The sequence below is a fragment of the Xiphophorus hellerii genome, chromosome 10, assembly GCF_003331165.1.
Source record: "Xiphophorus hellerii strain 12219 chromosome 10, Xiphophorus_hellerii-4.1, whole genome shotgun sequence".
In the NCBI taxonomy this organism is placed as follows: Eukaryota; Metazoa; Chordata; class Actinopteri; order Cyprinodontiformes; family Poeciliidae; genus Xiphophorus; species Xiphophorus hellerii.
Genome location: NC_045681.1, coordinates 10,669,228 through 10,683,314, shown reverse-complemented (window position 1 = coordinate 10,683,314; position 14,087 = coordinate 10,669,228). Strand labels below are relative to the sequence as shown.

Below are 14,087 nucleotides of genomic sequence, written 5' to 3'. Positions count from 1 at the left end.
GGTTTTTATTGAACCATTTTCTTTCTATTTTACCATTATCCACTACTTTGTGATGTTTTTTTAAAAATAAAACCACAGTAAAATCCATTGAAACTCAATCATGCACACTTTTGCAAAACACTTTGCTAGTCAAAAACAGTTTTAAGCTCTTAAAAGTCTGACTTTCCTTTGGAGGGAAGATTGGAAATGATTTTTTTTCTCATCTGTCGCTCACAGTGAGAACTACCTGGTGAAATGGTCGAGCTCCGGCCTGGTGAAAGACATCGACCAGCTTCATAACCTGCGGGCGGTTTTTACAGTGAGTGTGTTTGGCTGCGTGAACGTTTGTCATTTTGTGTGTGTGTGTCCATGTGCTCGCCCGACTGCAGTTCTGTTTATTCAGCCATGTTATGAGGCAATTGGGAGCCTCTCTGCAGAGAGCCTGTGTTTGTTAAGCTCTCTCAGTAAAATCAAGACTTGCTATATGTATTTTCTGAGGCAGTCGTCTCTGTCTAATAGAAGCCCAACTGCAGCAGCGAAGGCGTGCACGCGCTGAAAGCACTCTGCTGGTTTTGGTCGACACCCCTCAAAGGAAATACATTTTTTGCCACATTCTCAAAAGTAGCTGAAATCACTTATTGCTGAAATGTTTGGCTGTTTTACAAAGGTATGAAAACTTTTGGAAGTTAAATTAATTGATCTATGATTGAGCTTAAAACGTTTATATGCATTTTTCTCATAAATGTGTTGCCATAACTTCGGTGTCAGATGTACAGAAGTCATTTTGCTGAGACTCCTAAGGTGAGGCATCATCTGCCTTTAAAGCCTTTGTGAGGGTTTTACACAGACCAGCCAGAGAGATGTTGAATGGATTCCAAAATATATTCTTAATTTGTTACAAAAAGTCCAAAAATAATTAAAAAATGATGAATTGGGCCCAAAACTGAGGTCAACATAACAAACTACAACTCAAGTAGTAACACAAAGAACTCAAGCACAAAATTGACCTAACAAACAAGACATGAGGGGAACTTAAATAGTGGCTGATCAGACCACTGCTAACACACAAGGGGGTAATTAAACACACAATAACTTAAACAAATACTGGTCAACACATTACTAAATCTTTAAATTAAATAAATATTAGAACTGAACTAACTTCCAAAAAGAAGAAACAGTAAAGAAATGGTAAAATTAAACTAGAGATCAAATTTGCAAATTCGCAATGACATCACTTAGCTCATCTGTATGATTTCAGCAGCAGCTCCAGAGGAAACTGGTAACGCAAAAGAAAAAATCAATTTTTGTTTCATTTAACAAAAAATACAATGCACTGATAGATAAAGTTAACTAAATGTGTGCACTGCGAATAGTTAACTAAAGAGTCAGGCTAATGAAAATAATTTTAAAGATAAAATTCTAAACTATTCACCAATCAATATGTAAAGCAATATTAAGGATGAACAGAAAACGATTACCATTCCGGTCTCTGTGTGACAGTAGGGACAGCTGTCACAGCCTTATTATGTTTTTCTTCCTCTGTAGGACTTGGGCAGTGAAGATTTAAAGAGAGAGAAGATCAGTTTTGTGTGTCAGATTGTCAGAGTGGGACGTATGGAGCTGCGGGACAACAACACCAAGAAGCTGACTTCAGGCCTGAGAAGACCCTTTGGAGTAGCAGGTAAATTGAAGATACATGATCCACTGTAATCTAATGTTTTTGCTCATTTGTTTTTTTATTTTTATTTATTTCCTTCTCTTTATGTAAAGTAGAACTGTCAGCTTCTTGTACCAGAGCTGCCAACATATAGAACAAGAAAAGAGAGTGCCTATGTGGAATCAGGGAGTTTGTTTAATAACAAGATTAATGTGCAGTTCCTACTTTGCTGTCTTCAAGTTTAGCTGGCAGGGAAATCTGAAGACAGGCGTTGTTTGGGCCGCAAGGTCACTGAGTTTGGAAGTTCTGCTTCGGTTTGGTTGGATGTCTTGGTGACTCCTCACGTTGGCAATCAGCCAAAAACAATGATTGATAATCTTGTGTTTTCTACCTCACTCTTTTAGTGTAGAGAGAGACCAAGAAGGCCAAGAAGAACTGTTATTGTAGCAGTTCTTTATTGGGTGTGCTGTGCGCTACACGTCTTTTTAACCTCATTGCGAATAATTTGTGTGGTGCCTTTGGTCCTTGCCTGACTGAATAAATATTTTTGGCTAAAATTCAGAGACCTTGCTGAAGTAGAGAGAAAAGAATTATATATTTTTTAATCCCTTGTTGGCAAACCTCCAGGTGTATAGTAAACTAATTAGATTGGCGTCTAGCCCGCAGTTGTCCAACAGAGAAAATTATGTTGTGTTTCCCCCCGTCCCCTTTTCCTCCCCAGTTCCTCTTGAAGGGAAGGTAAATGACAAGCTGATTTATTGGTGGCCTATCTTTAGACAACATTATTACAACTGTGCACAGCATGAAGATTTCTTTCTGTTTTAATAGCTGTGCCTTGCTTTACCATTCGTTATAAAAGCTTTATGTGCATGTCCTGTAGCCTCTTGGGTAATGGAGTAAATGTGAGGTCATACTAGCATCGTTTCTTATTCACATCATCTGTAAGCTGCATAGACATCAATAATGTGCCCCCTGTTCTCTGTAAAATACTGAGGGCTTTTTCAGACTAAAAGCAATGGTTTTCTTAATGCATCTCTTGTTGTGGAATCGGGGGAGACGTCTCTGGAGCTTTGTGACATCAGTCCACTTGTTTTTGTATGACATTGTTGAAAGTGCAGCTTGACCTTTGTGTCATTTCTGTACTTTTCATTTCTTCGTAGAAAGCCCTTTAGAAAACACTTTACAGGACAAACAGGTCAAACTTATATACCAGGTAAATGGAGTCCAAAATGGTCCAAACTGAATTTGAATCAATCATTGATTTCATTCCACTACATACTGTCCAGTTAAGACAGTAATGTACATTTGACTGCATTAAATTGACCGCAGTCAAATTTCAACTGATTGGACTGATTTGTCTATGATGCAGAAATGTCTCATTCTGAGCAAGCATGTGGCGACAGTGGAGATCCAGAATCCTCCAGCTGAGCAGCAAAAAACACTGTTCGATTAGTAACATTGTTAATAGGAGAAATGGATTTGTCAGTGACTTTATCCAAGAAAGAGAGACAAAAAGCACAGAAGTGCTGAGCCAAGAGTGCTTTCTAAAGAAGATAAAAACAGAGAGTACATACTGCCTGTTGGAACAATAGCTTTGTTAGTGATACTGTTCAGGAAGCAGACACCGGAATAAACCCACCTACAAATCAAAAAAACAAAAAAGAGAGTACACACATTCTGGCAACAATAACTTTGTCAGAAACTCTTTCCAGGACTTATCTAAACAAAGATGCACAGGGTTGGTAGTGCTTTCTATTGGAAACAGAAATCAAAAGGAGCAAGCATTTGTAACTGGAAAAATAGCTACTGTCCAGAAAAGAGACAGATCAAGAGTACTTTTTATTATGATTAAAATCACAGAGAATATCCTAAATTATTAATAGCAATAGCTCTGGCAATGCCTCTGTCCAGGAAAGACATACAGCTAAACACAGACAGACACATGGTCACAGGAATACTTTCTATGGAAAAATAACAAATGCATAATGGTAGCAAACGTTCAGTCAGTTACTTTGGCAGAAGTAACTGTATAATTTGTTCTACTCAGAAAAGTAACACATACATACTAAAAGGCAGTGAACAAGAAGTACTTTCTATTGGACAAGAAAGCAAAGCCGGTACACACAGTTCATTGCAGCAGTAGCTCTATCCATTTTGTTCAGGAGAAAGAAACGGCTTAAAAAAGGTGCATGTTTAATTGGAAAGGCAGCAAAATGTCCAATAGTTAATTTTTTTCTCAGAACGAAGTCGTTTTTGTAATAAGTGTTTTGTAAGTAAGCCAAGATCACGTATGGGTGCTTTTTCTGCCCCACACAAACCTACAGTGCAACTATCTCTATCTTACATGCCTATGATACCTTATCCTCTCCTTAAAAGTTTCCAAACCTGTTTCTTTTTATGTTTTTACAGTAATGGATGTTACAGACATCATAACAGGCAAAATGGACGATGAGGACAAGCAGCACTTCATCCCATTCCAGCCGTAAGAGCTTTTCACCACAAACATTGATTTGGATTTAATCTAATTGTTTATATATGTAAAATATCAAAGTTTTAGTGGTTGCATTTACATGTTTTTCTCAATTCTTAAATTATTGACACCAGGTGTTGTAAGATCTCCCAAATTCCATTATAATTAGGGTAATCTTGTTAACTGCCACTGTTTTAGTGGGATTGTGTCCAGTGAAATCTTTTTACTTGATGGTTGAATAATTTCTGACCAAATTTGATTTTTAGACACTGAATAAAACTCCTGGTGTCACAATGAATTATTGTATATGTTCACTATGAGAAAGACTATGTGAAAGACCTAGTTATTACTGTAGCCCAATAATCTGGGCTACAGTAATAATTATTACTGTAGCCCAGTAATAATTACTGTATTGGGCCCAATATTACTGTAGCCCAATAATCTGGGCTACAGTAATAAACAGAAATGGTAATGGGGTTCTAGAAATACATTTTGTGATCTCCACGGTAACTGGGAGCAGATTGGGGAACATCCTTGACAGGTTGCCAGTAAAGCTTAGAAATAGCATAGAAATATAGCCTTTTATTGAAAAGTTATTTTTTATGGGTTTTTTTTTACAGCTGTGCTAAATGTATTTTTATTTTAAATAGTTGCTTTTTCATTTATTTCTTTTTACTTGCTCAAATTTAAGTGGACCAGTGCTAGAATCAGTAAAAGTAGTTTAATTTAGCAATCAAACCTACCAAAACAATGATTTCTGGGTTCTCACTAAAACAGATGGGCTAGCAAACAAAAGTTGGCAACTGGTTAAATGTTGCCATGAGCTAAAAAAAAAAAAAAAGAAATAAACAGCTTGACTCAGGCAACGTGGTAAACTGCATTGGGCAGTGTTTTCTCTCACATTTAGAATCCTGACATCAGTCACTGTCCAAGTATTTACTGTAAAATTTTAGATAAAAGTTTGAACAAAATATATATAATGTTTGACTCTAGTCTGGGTAGTTAATAGTTGGTAAATTTAGCAGTTATGAGCATTACATTGCTAAAAAAAAACATGGATTTGTACCTTTATAATGTTCATAGCAAAGCAGGAAGGACCTACTCCTTCTTCAAAAATGTGACTTGCTATTATACTGCATATTTCTGAGACTGATCCATGGTTGCAAACAAATATGTAAACACTGCGCTCCCTAACTGTTTGTATGGTCTGCTTTTCTATCCATCCTTTTATTTAAAAACACACTCAAAAAAAAACACAACAGTAATTCAGTAAAAGATTAGATTCACAAAAATTCATTGTAAAGATATATAAATATGTGCTGATGTATTTTATAGTGATTTGTTCCTAACTTCTGAAGGACTGCGTTAATGTCCATTGGGAGGTGTTTCACACCGAGATGAGGGGAAAATCGAAATAGAGAGATGTCTTCAGTCTCATGCCTAAATGACAGCATTCATTGTTATGTTTCCATTCTAACATTAGCACTTCTTCTCTTCCATTCTGTTTTCTGGCTTCATGAGAATCTTATGATCTACATAGTCCATCTCTTGGCATTTTTAACACATTGGGGAGGACAGACTACTAAGGACATTTTTTTGAATCCAAGTCATCATAACGATTAGATTTTTTTTGTATTTTCTCGTATTTAGCTTTAAGTCATACAGTTTGGAAAAACACAAATCACCATATCACCTTTCAGTGATCTATAAATTCTAACTAGTCCCTAGTGAAAAAAAATATACCTTGGTATGTTTCAAACATACTTACATTTGTGTAAGTACATTTTAAGTATACCAAGTATGAAGTGTACGACATATATAAAGTATACTAAAAGCGTGCTTGTACCAATTTTGACATTATAACTTTAAACACACTTAAATATAATTGTACCAAAATACACTTTTAAGAAATATATTAACTAAAAGTATACTTTAAGTGAACAAAATGTATTGCTTAAGTGTACCAATGAAACAATATGCTTTTAAAGATATTTAGTGTATAACTTAAAATATGTTCAAAATAGAATTTTTTAAAATTCACTAAATGCTTACTTTAAAAGTAAACTATTAAATATACTGAAATTTCAATATGCTTCAAATTACATCTCAGTGTATACTTTACACTAATAAAGTATGCTTTTTTAGGTGCCTTAATAATATTTTACTATTTTTGTTAAAATTGCAAATAATAAAAAAATAACAGTCCTTATAGTGGAACTTGATGTAATGTTGTTTAACAAAGTAAATAATGTGTTCATGCCTCAACACATAAAACATTGACAGTCTAGTGACAGCGGGTCACTAGACTGTGACAAAAACAATACTTGTTCTTAACACTAAATGTAGCAGGTGTCTTCAGTTTTACATCTCTCTGAATATGATATGTTGTTTTCAGTTTTTAACTAAAACACGAAAGCTGTCTTTGCGCGATCCATTTTCAGATGTAAGATGCAAAACCTATCCTTAGTGTGAACTGCATTAGTTGCAGTTCACACTCCAGACCAGATGGTGGCGGTAATGCAGGCCTTCAGTTGTTTTCTTTTTTGAAAAGCGACATAAAACGTAAAAAAGCCGTGAAGATAAGAGAGGCTGTTCAAATTCGCGATTTTTACTCGCATAATATTGCCTTAAAAGTAAAGAGGGCGTTGATAATAGTTAGTAGTTTTGGTAAATTCAAGCTTGTGACGTCTTAGTCCGAGTTAGACGACAACACAACAGGACAAGAACTGGATGGAAATGAAATGTGGGTCACGAAAGGAGACCGAAGGGACGAAGGCTGCTAAAGTGTTGCTAGCTTGTGGTAAGTTTGGTTCAAAATGCTAATTATCTTCGTTTTATTATAAAAAGTGCAGTACATATATAAACAAACTTACGTTGGTTTCAGAAATAGTTATTTTATCAATTTTATTGTGATTTTTATGATTAATATAACAATCAACTGTGTGGAGTCTGTTTGTTGCGACTTAGTATAGATTTCTTCATAAACGTAACCTGGTTTTAATTAAGCTCATTATGCCAATGAGACTTTGATATTGTGTGGCTGTTGTTATAGCTCGTTCATCATTGTTTTTATCTTCAACATATTTTTGCAGTCTAAGCAAATAAAGATGAAAGATGAAGCCAGGGATCAGGTATTAGAAACCCTAAAGACTTTCCTGTCTCAGAAGAGGCTCTGGCTCCACCAGATCACCACACCAGTTCTGAGGACGAACCTCCATATTGCGAAATATTTTTCACATTTCGTTTAAAGTGTACTTATTGTTTTATTGTGCTAATTTTCTTAAGCATCTTGTCTGTAAACTTTGATTATATTGACAATTTGTACAATTCTCTCATAGTACATTGGCAATGTACTCTTGGAAAATGTGAAAATATTGAATACACAATGTAATTGGTTTTATCTGTAAAGTGTGTTGTAATTGATCCCTCTGTGTACTGGTAGCTTGATATGTTTGCAGTACTGTAGTGTGTATGAAGCATGTAATGTACAAAGTGGCAAAGAAGAAGAATAAAAGACATTAAGCAACTAAAAAGTGTACTTTTTTAGCAGTTATAGTAAACCAAAAGTTTAATTGTAGCATACTGGGATCACACTACTAACATATGAAATATGTAATGCCAATATACTTAAAATACATTCTAAATATATTTTAAATAAACTTTTACCACAAAAATAGTACCGGTACACTCAAGATATACTAATCAAGCAATTTTATATTACATAAAAAGCAATATGCTTAAAGTATACCAAGTTTAACTTTAGTTGTTCGTAAAAAGTATGTGAAAGTACACTTAGTACACTTTAAATTGTGCTTTAATACAATTTAAATACTGTTAAAATACACAAAAAATTGTGTTGTTCCAAAATAACACACTTCAAGTTAACTAATCCTAAGCGAACATGAAGTATACTCATGATTAGTCTAACTTAAAGTATGCTAAAATTTAACATACTTAGTATTTATTTTTCACCAGGGGTCTTCCTTCCTAAATTAAATTTTCTCTTATCTCTACCCATTCTGCTGACGGTTTACTGCTAACAAGTGACTTTATTGCTGTCGTACTATCCACATCACTCCTCGGTGTGTCTCTTTTTCTCCCTCTCGTTCATCTCGCTTCTCTTCTCCCTCAATTTGTTCACCTCTTCTCAACCCATTCCTCCTCTACCTTTCTTCTTCTGTCGTTTTGCTCCTCCCCGTGGTGTTTGCCTGTTGTGTATGTACTGCAGGCTGGCGTTGGATGATGCCATTCGCCACAAGCAGCTGAACATCTCCCGTTTTTCACCCAGGGTGGCAGGAGAGAACGACTTCCTGCAGACGGTCATCAACAAAGTTATCGCTGCCAAAGAAGTCAATCACAAAGGCCAAGGTACAGTGAAAAGTTCACCCCCACACATGCACACACACCCCTCCTCCTACTGCAAAATGTACATTTTATTGGTTTTGTCATTTTCTAGCTAAAACTGGAATCCTTAACAAGAACTAGTTCCAGGTTTATAATGATAATTAGTCATATCTTATAACCTGGGTAGAAGTATTATTTAGTGAAAATAATTATTTAATGAAAATTAATTTTAAAGAGTGTGAAAGTTTTAATGAGGTATTCACCTGTTTTGCTTGGTAAAGATGATAAAGTGTTGTATTTTTATTGTTGCTGTGATTTAGTTGAAGGAGAAAGATTCATTGTTATGACTTAAGATAAAACATCATTTGTTGCTTTCATTGAAGGACATTGTGAATGAGGCCCATAACCCACAAATTTTGTCATTACAGGTATTCCATACAAACTGAATAGAAGCACTGGCAGCAATCACCTCACTGCTGCCAGTGAACCTGGTTCAAATAAATTATCCTCTATAAAGCACCATTTCACAGCAAAAAATTAAAAAGCCCAGGACTTTGCAACAACCACTGATTCAGAACAAGCATATAGCCACAGTGAGCATTTGACTGCATGCTATAAGCACTACATTGCAGAATCAGGATGCAGACACAATTTAGCATAATCTGCTAGTTTTGTTTGAGCATGAACCTTTTTTTGTTTATATTAACTTCGCCTGCGCACAGTCACAGTCAACAAGCTTTTTTCTTTCAAGGGCAATGTCAGAAAGCTTTTTTTTCATAACTTTCTAATCTACTGAATCCAAAACAATCTGCTCTAAAATGTTGTAGGTAAGGCATCACTAAATTCACAGCAATAACATAATGACTTAAGTTGATTCTGTTGTATGTGGGGTAAACTTGAGAATTTAAATAGTCTCTTGTATGTCACTGGAGTTTGTGTGAAAGTCCTCGTAAATTTATGTGTTAAGTATAAACAGAGAACTACCAGAGGGTATGAAACTTTTTTATTAACTTGCATTATTATTTTTTATTATTATTATAATCCACCAATTAACATTCTGTTATTGACTGCTGTCCCCTGAATTTATCCCTAGAAGTTACAGCCTTTGGAGGTTTGAGTCATTCTTGTGAGAAATGAAAAGATAGAAAAAATTCTGTTTGAAAAGTGCCTTGAGACAGAGGTTTGGATATTTTGTTTTTTGTTTGTTTTTGTTCCATAAATGTCCAGGATAACTTTGGTTCTCAAAGTCAATCAAATATTACAAATGAAGTCCCTGCAGATGTATGATTGTTGTTTAAAGCAGGATTTATGTAGGAGTAATTTTTTGCATCTATCCTCATGAAATTACTTTAAAAATGGACAGAGAATGCTCCTCAATAGTCCATGTCCTGTGCAAGAATTTTTTTTTAAATGACTGCTCATAGCTTTAATATACCCGTATTTAAACTGTAAAATATTGTTGCGACTCTCCTGTGAGCACAAGTCGACTTCAGTGATGTTGGGTCTGTTCTTGGTGGAGCTGCCGTAGCTATCTCTGGGATCCGGGCTGCAGGAAGGAAAGGGCTTCCCTCTTCAAGTCTCCGCTGTATTGTCATGCCCAATGAAATGGTACTCTGATAAATGTTAGGTCTGCTCTGACCCGCACTGAGGGAAGAACAGCAGAGACAGCAGATAGCAGCTGTTTCAGTCATGCTGGCGTATCAAAGGGGTTTCCAGCTACACCAGTAGGGGATGTGTCACTCATAACAACACAGGCTCTGCAAAGTAAAAGGGAATAAAGCAGCTGGCTTTTGTGGCCTTCTTCAGTCATACCCATCTTTTCATGTCAATCTTTGAACTGAACTTAAAGCTCACTCACACACACGCCTTCTCATGTCTTGAGTTATAATTTTATTATATTGATAATAATAAAATTTCTTCTGATGGACTATGTTTAGTGTCTTGCCTGAGAGACCACACTTTAGTCGACATAAATCCTAGGTATAACGACTCTATCAGGTTCAATTGTGCCGTGTGGTGTCCAACAGTGGGCACAAAATAATGGCTACAAGTCCAGTTAACTAATTTTAAAACCAAGCATTAATCAATGTTTTACTACAATCTATCTGCAATGCATGTGGCTAGTGTCAGTCCTGACTGAATGAAAATCATAACTTATTTATGTCACGTTAACGAAGAACAGCTGAAAAGTTATTGGGTTTATCAACTGTGGTAGCAATTTCGCTCCAACTCTTCCCCTTGTCATTTCTATATTCTATGCACGAAATGTTGAATAAACATTAATGTTGTTTCCACATATCTCCAATGTCCGCTGGACTTCGGGTTGCGCCTTGTTAGCTGTTTGGGATTCCTCTTCGTAATTTCCCCTCAGAAAGCACAGAGGGGAATCTGCGCTTTCTCATTGGCTACCTGTCACATTCAACAGGCTGCCGGGGAAAACCTCTGATTTAGATCGGAGAGGCCTCGACGATCTACCGTAACACACCACACACTACAAGATGATCGGTTACGAAATCGCAAGCGACAATCTTAGAATGCCCAACGTTCTAAGATTGTCGTAAGGGGAAAATCAGGGCATAAAATCATATAGTGTGAACTATTGCATCAGGTAGCCGGATGTGCCCATCTTCTCTATTTAAATCTAATGCAATATAGTATACAGACTTTATAATCTGCACTCTTTTGGTTGAATGCAGTATTTATTTACACTTTGGCTTTATGTTATTTAGTTTTTATTCAAGTACATTTTTGTTAATGGAGACTGAGAATCCATTTTATTTTTGTTTTTGGTTGTTTTATTTTGTTTATCAGTTCCAGTGTTAAGTGTTCTTTTGAAAATAAAGTGTATCTATCTTTGGCAGGAGATCGCATGCATTACGTCATTTCCATTAAATCAGTGTGAAAACGTCTTCAAACAATATTAGTGTTTATCGCAATAATTTTTGAGACAGTTATTCGCTCAGCAAAATTTGTTATCGTGACAGGCCTAAGTGGAAATTAGAGGAAAAAATCTTGTTTTTAGCCTTTTCCTGGAGAACTTCTTCGTGCTGTCCTCTCACTACCTTATCTCAGCTCCCTCTTTACCTGTGTTGATTGCATTATTAGGTCTTTGGGTGACTCTGAAGCTACTTCCAGGAGACATCCATCAGATAAGGAAAGACTTCCCTCACCTGGTGGATCGATCGACGGCTGTGGCTCGAAAAATGGGCTTCCCCGAGATAATCATGCCAGGTTCATTATTCTGAAATGACAATTTTCATTTCAATGTAATTTTTTTGTGCATCTGTTGTGCTGTAAAAAAATATTAAGAATTGAAAGAAAGTGTATGCTGTTTTTAAACGTTAGTTTTTTCCAATAAACATTTTATGTCACCATATACACGGAAAACAATGGGTCCTCCCATCCTCTTTGTTTCCTGAAGGTGACATCCGAAACGACATCTACGTGACTTTGGTTCAGGGGGATTTCGACAAGGGGAGTAAGACGACACCCAAAAACGTTGAGGTGACCATGTCTGTTTACGATGAAGACGGCAAGAAACTGGAGGTACTTTTTCAACTTTCATCTTTCTTTACGTTGAACTTTATAACCAATTGCTTCCTCAAACATATTCTGATTTACCAGGCTTTTTAAAAACAAATTTCACTCAGCACATTAGTCTGCCTCGCTGGCCTCCTATAAAGTTCATCCTATAAATGTGATGAACAGCCCATACTGCCCACCTCTGTTGCCTGTTGGCCATGATAAAATGCAATGTCATTGGGTTTGATTGAGTTGCTTAAAATTCACCTCACCACCATCCTGAGCCACTTGCAGAATCAAGCTTTTAGAGAGAAACTGTTTAGCTTTGGTGTTTTATTTAGTTAGATTTTTTTCTGGGTTAAAATTTACCATTGCTAGTGAAGTTTATATATTCTGGATGTTTGAAAAATAATTTTTCAATTGAATATACACTCTTGGAAAAACTGCAGCCAACTCTGAAAAAATAAAGAAACTTATTATGATACTTAAGAGTACAATCTGTGTGGCACTACTGTCTTGTAAAATCAGTGATATATCAAATACTTATTTTCCCAACTGTGTATACGGGGTCAGGGAGCTATGAACTATATTACTTGTTTTTCTTCGTAGTGAAATATGGAATCGGTGTGCAGCTTCATATCACAGGTGTCTAAATTACATTTAGTGTTTACAAATTAAGATAAAATAAACACAAAATGTACAATAGTGGCTGTTAATTTGCCAAGTTGCAGTATGTAAGATAAACTTGCGTCTCTCTGATTTTCTCTCTACCTTTTACATCTTGTGCCAACACAGCAGGGTCTGGTGTCCTAATGAAGGTTTTGTTTCATCTAAAGTCGCAGTGACCTCTTTTCTCTCATGTTTAATTACTGACGATCCCTGTTGACTCCGTTTCTTACTCTGCATCATCCACAAATTAATGGAGGATGCTTGGAGAGCAGCTGGATATGAGAAACCAGTGGGAGGATGTGGGGCAGTGAGTCCATAACTGGAGTGTTTGCTGACATTTAAGAGAAGCGTAACTTTAAATGGTATTTTATGATCTTCAAATGAAAATACTTGTAAGGCATAAGAATGTAATCACAAAGCAAAACCAAAATATTCCCATGGTGGTATAAATAATTTTCTAAAGTGTCGTAGGAATTTTTCTTAAAAAACAAATACCACCCAACATGGGATTTAATCCTACATTTGAATAAATGTACTCAATTTGATGATTTTGAATGTTGTCAGTGTTAGAATACGCTATTATCATAATTATGCTATTATCATAATGCAATTTTTTAGGCTTGCAACACAACTTTATGAGGAACACCAATAAATGGAAGGGGCTGTAAGTCATCTTTCCTTGTTCTAAAGATAAGTTCTTTAATGTTTTTGTAATATTTGGAGCTACAGCTTAAAATAATCTTATTTAAATGTAATTAAGGTACCGTACCCTATTACAGTGATGTAAGCACTGGTATAATTGGAATAAGAGTGAATTTAAGTAATTTGAGATGACAGATTTCTGGTTTTAATGAGTCTTCCTGCAAACACTGAATCAGGAGAGAGCTTTGTTACCCTTGGCTGCACCTATTATACTCATTAGTTCTAAATTGAGAAGCCTTTTCCATGATTTGTCGCAGCATGCTGAGGAAGTAAAAGGATTGCTGCTGATGATGCTTAAAATCAACCTTTATTCAGTGCAAATTAGTGACTTCTGTCATTTATAGAAGTGACTAGATTTGACTAATTAGTGAATATATATAATAATCCTATTTCCAAAGAACACAGATGTAACATTTTTGTTTGATTTTCAAGTTGTAGTTGAATTTGTTGTAATCAGTCTTAAAAGCAGATGGTCTAAAGATATTGGTTCACCTCTCTCTTTGTGGTTTAAGAATCATTTTGTATATACTTGTGGTTTAACAGCATAAACAAAAGTTATTACACAACAGTCTTCATTGCTAGACTGCTTTTTAGAATAATGATGAGTAATAACACTCAACATAGCATTACTAGGTGTTTGATACTCTCACACGCACGTTAAAGCAGTCTGCCAAAGATTTTTTTGAATCTTGTAGCTCTCGCGTGGTGTGTATAAAATACAGCTCTGATCTAATAATAACTTAA

General features: G+C 35.7%; 1 protein-coding gene and 1 long non-coding RNA gene across 3 annotated transcripts in view; both read left to right on the top strand.

The window, feature by feature from the left end:
* Positions 1-14,087, top strand: part of dock1 (dedicator of cytokinesis 1) — a 213,098-nt gene that overhangs the window by 32,503 nt on the left and 166,508 nt on the right. Inside the window, exons 9-14 of one of the 2 annotated variants that reach the window (XM_032573882.1) lie at positions 217-298; positions 1,525-1,660; positions 4,046-4,118; positions 8,395-8,474; positions 11,556-11,681; positions 11,872-11,996. In XM_032573882.1, coding sequence (XP_032429773.1) covers positions 217-298; positions 1,525-1,660; positions 4,046-4,118; positions 8,395-8,474; positions 11,556-11,681; positions 11,872-11,996 — 622 coding nt within the window. Of the gene's footprint in view, positions 1-216; positions 299-1,524; positions 1,661-4,045; positions 4,119-8,334; positions 8,475-11,555; positions 11,682-11,871; positions 11,997-14,087 lie in introns of both variants that reach the window. The other variant, XM_032573881.1, reaches the window with a different exon arrangement.
* Positions 4,128-7,465, top strand: LOC116726934 (uncharacterized). Its single transcript, XR_004340726.1, has 2 exons — positions 4,128-6,906; positions 7,199-7,465. It is a non-coding gene; the product is annotated as an uncharacterized LOC116726934 (long non-coding RNA).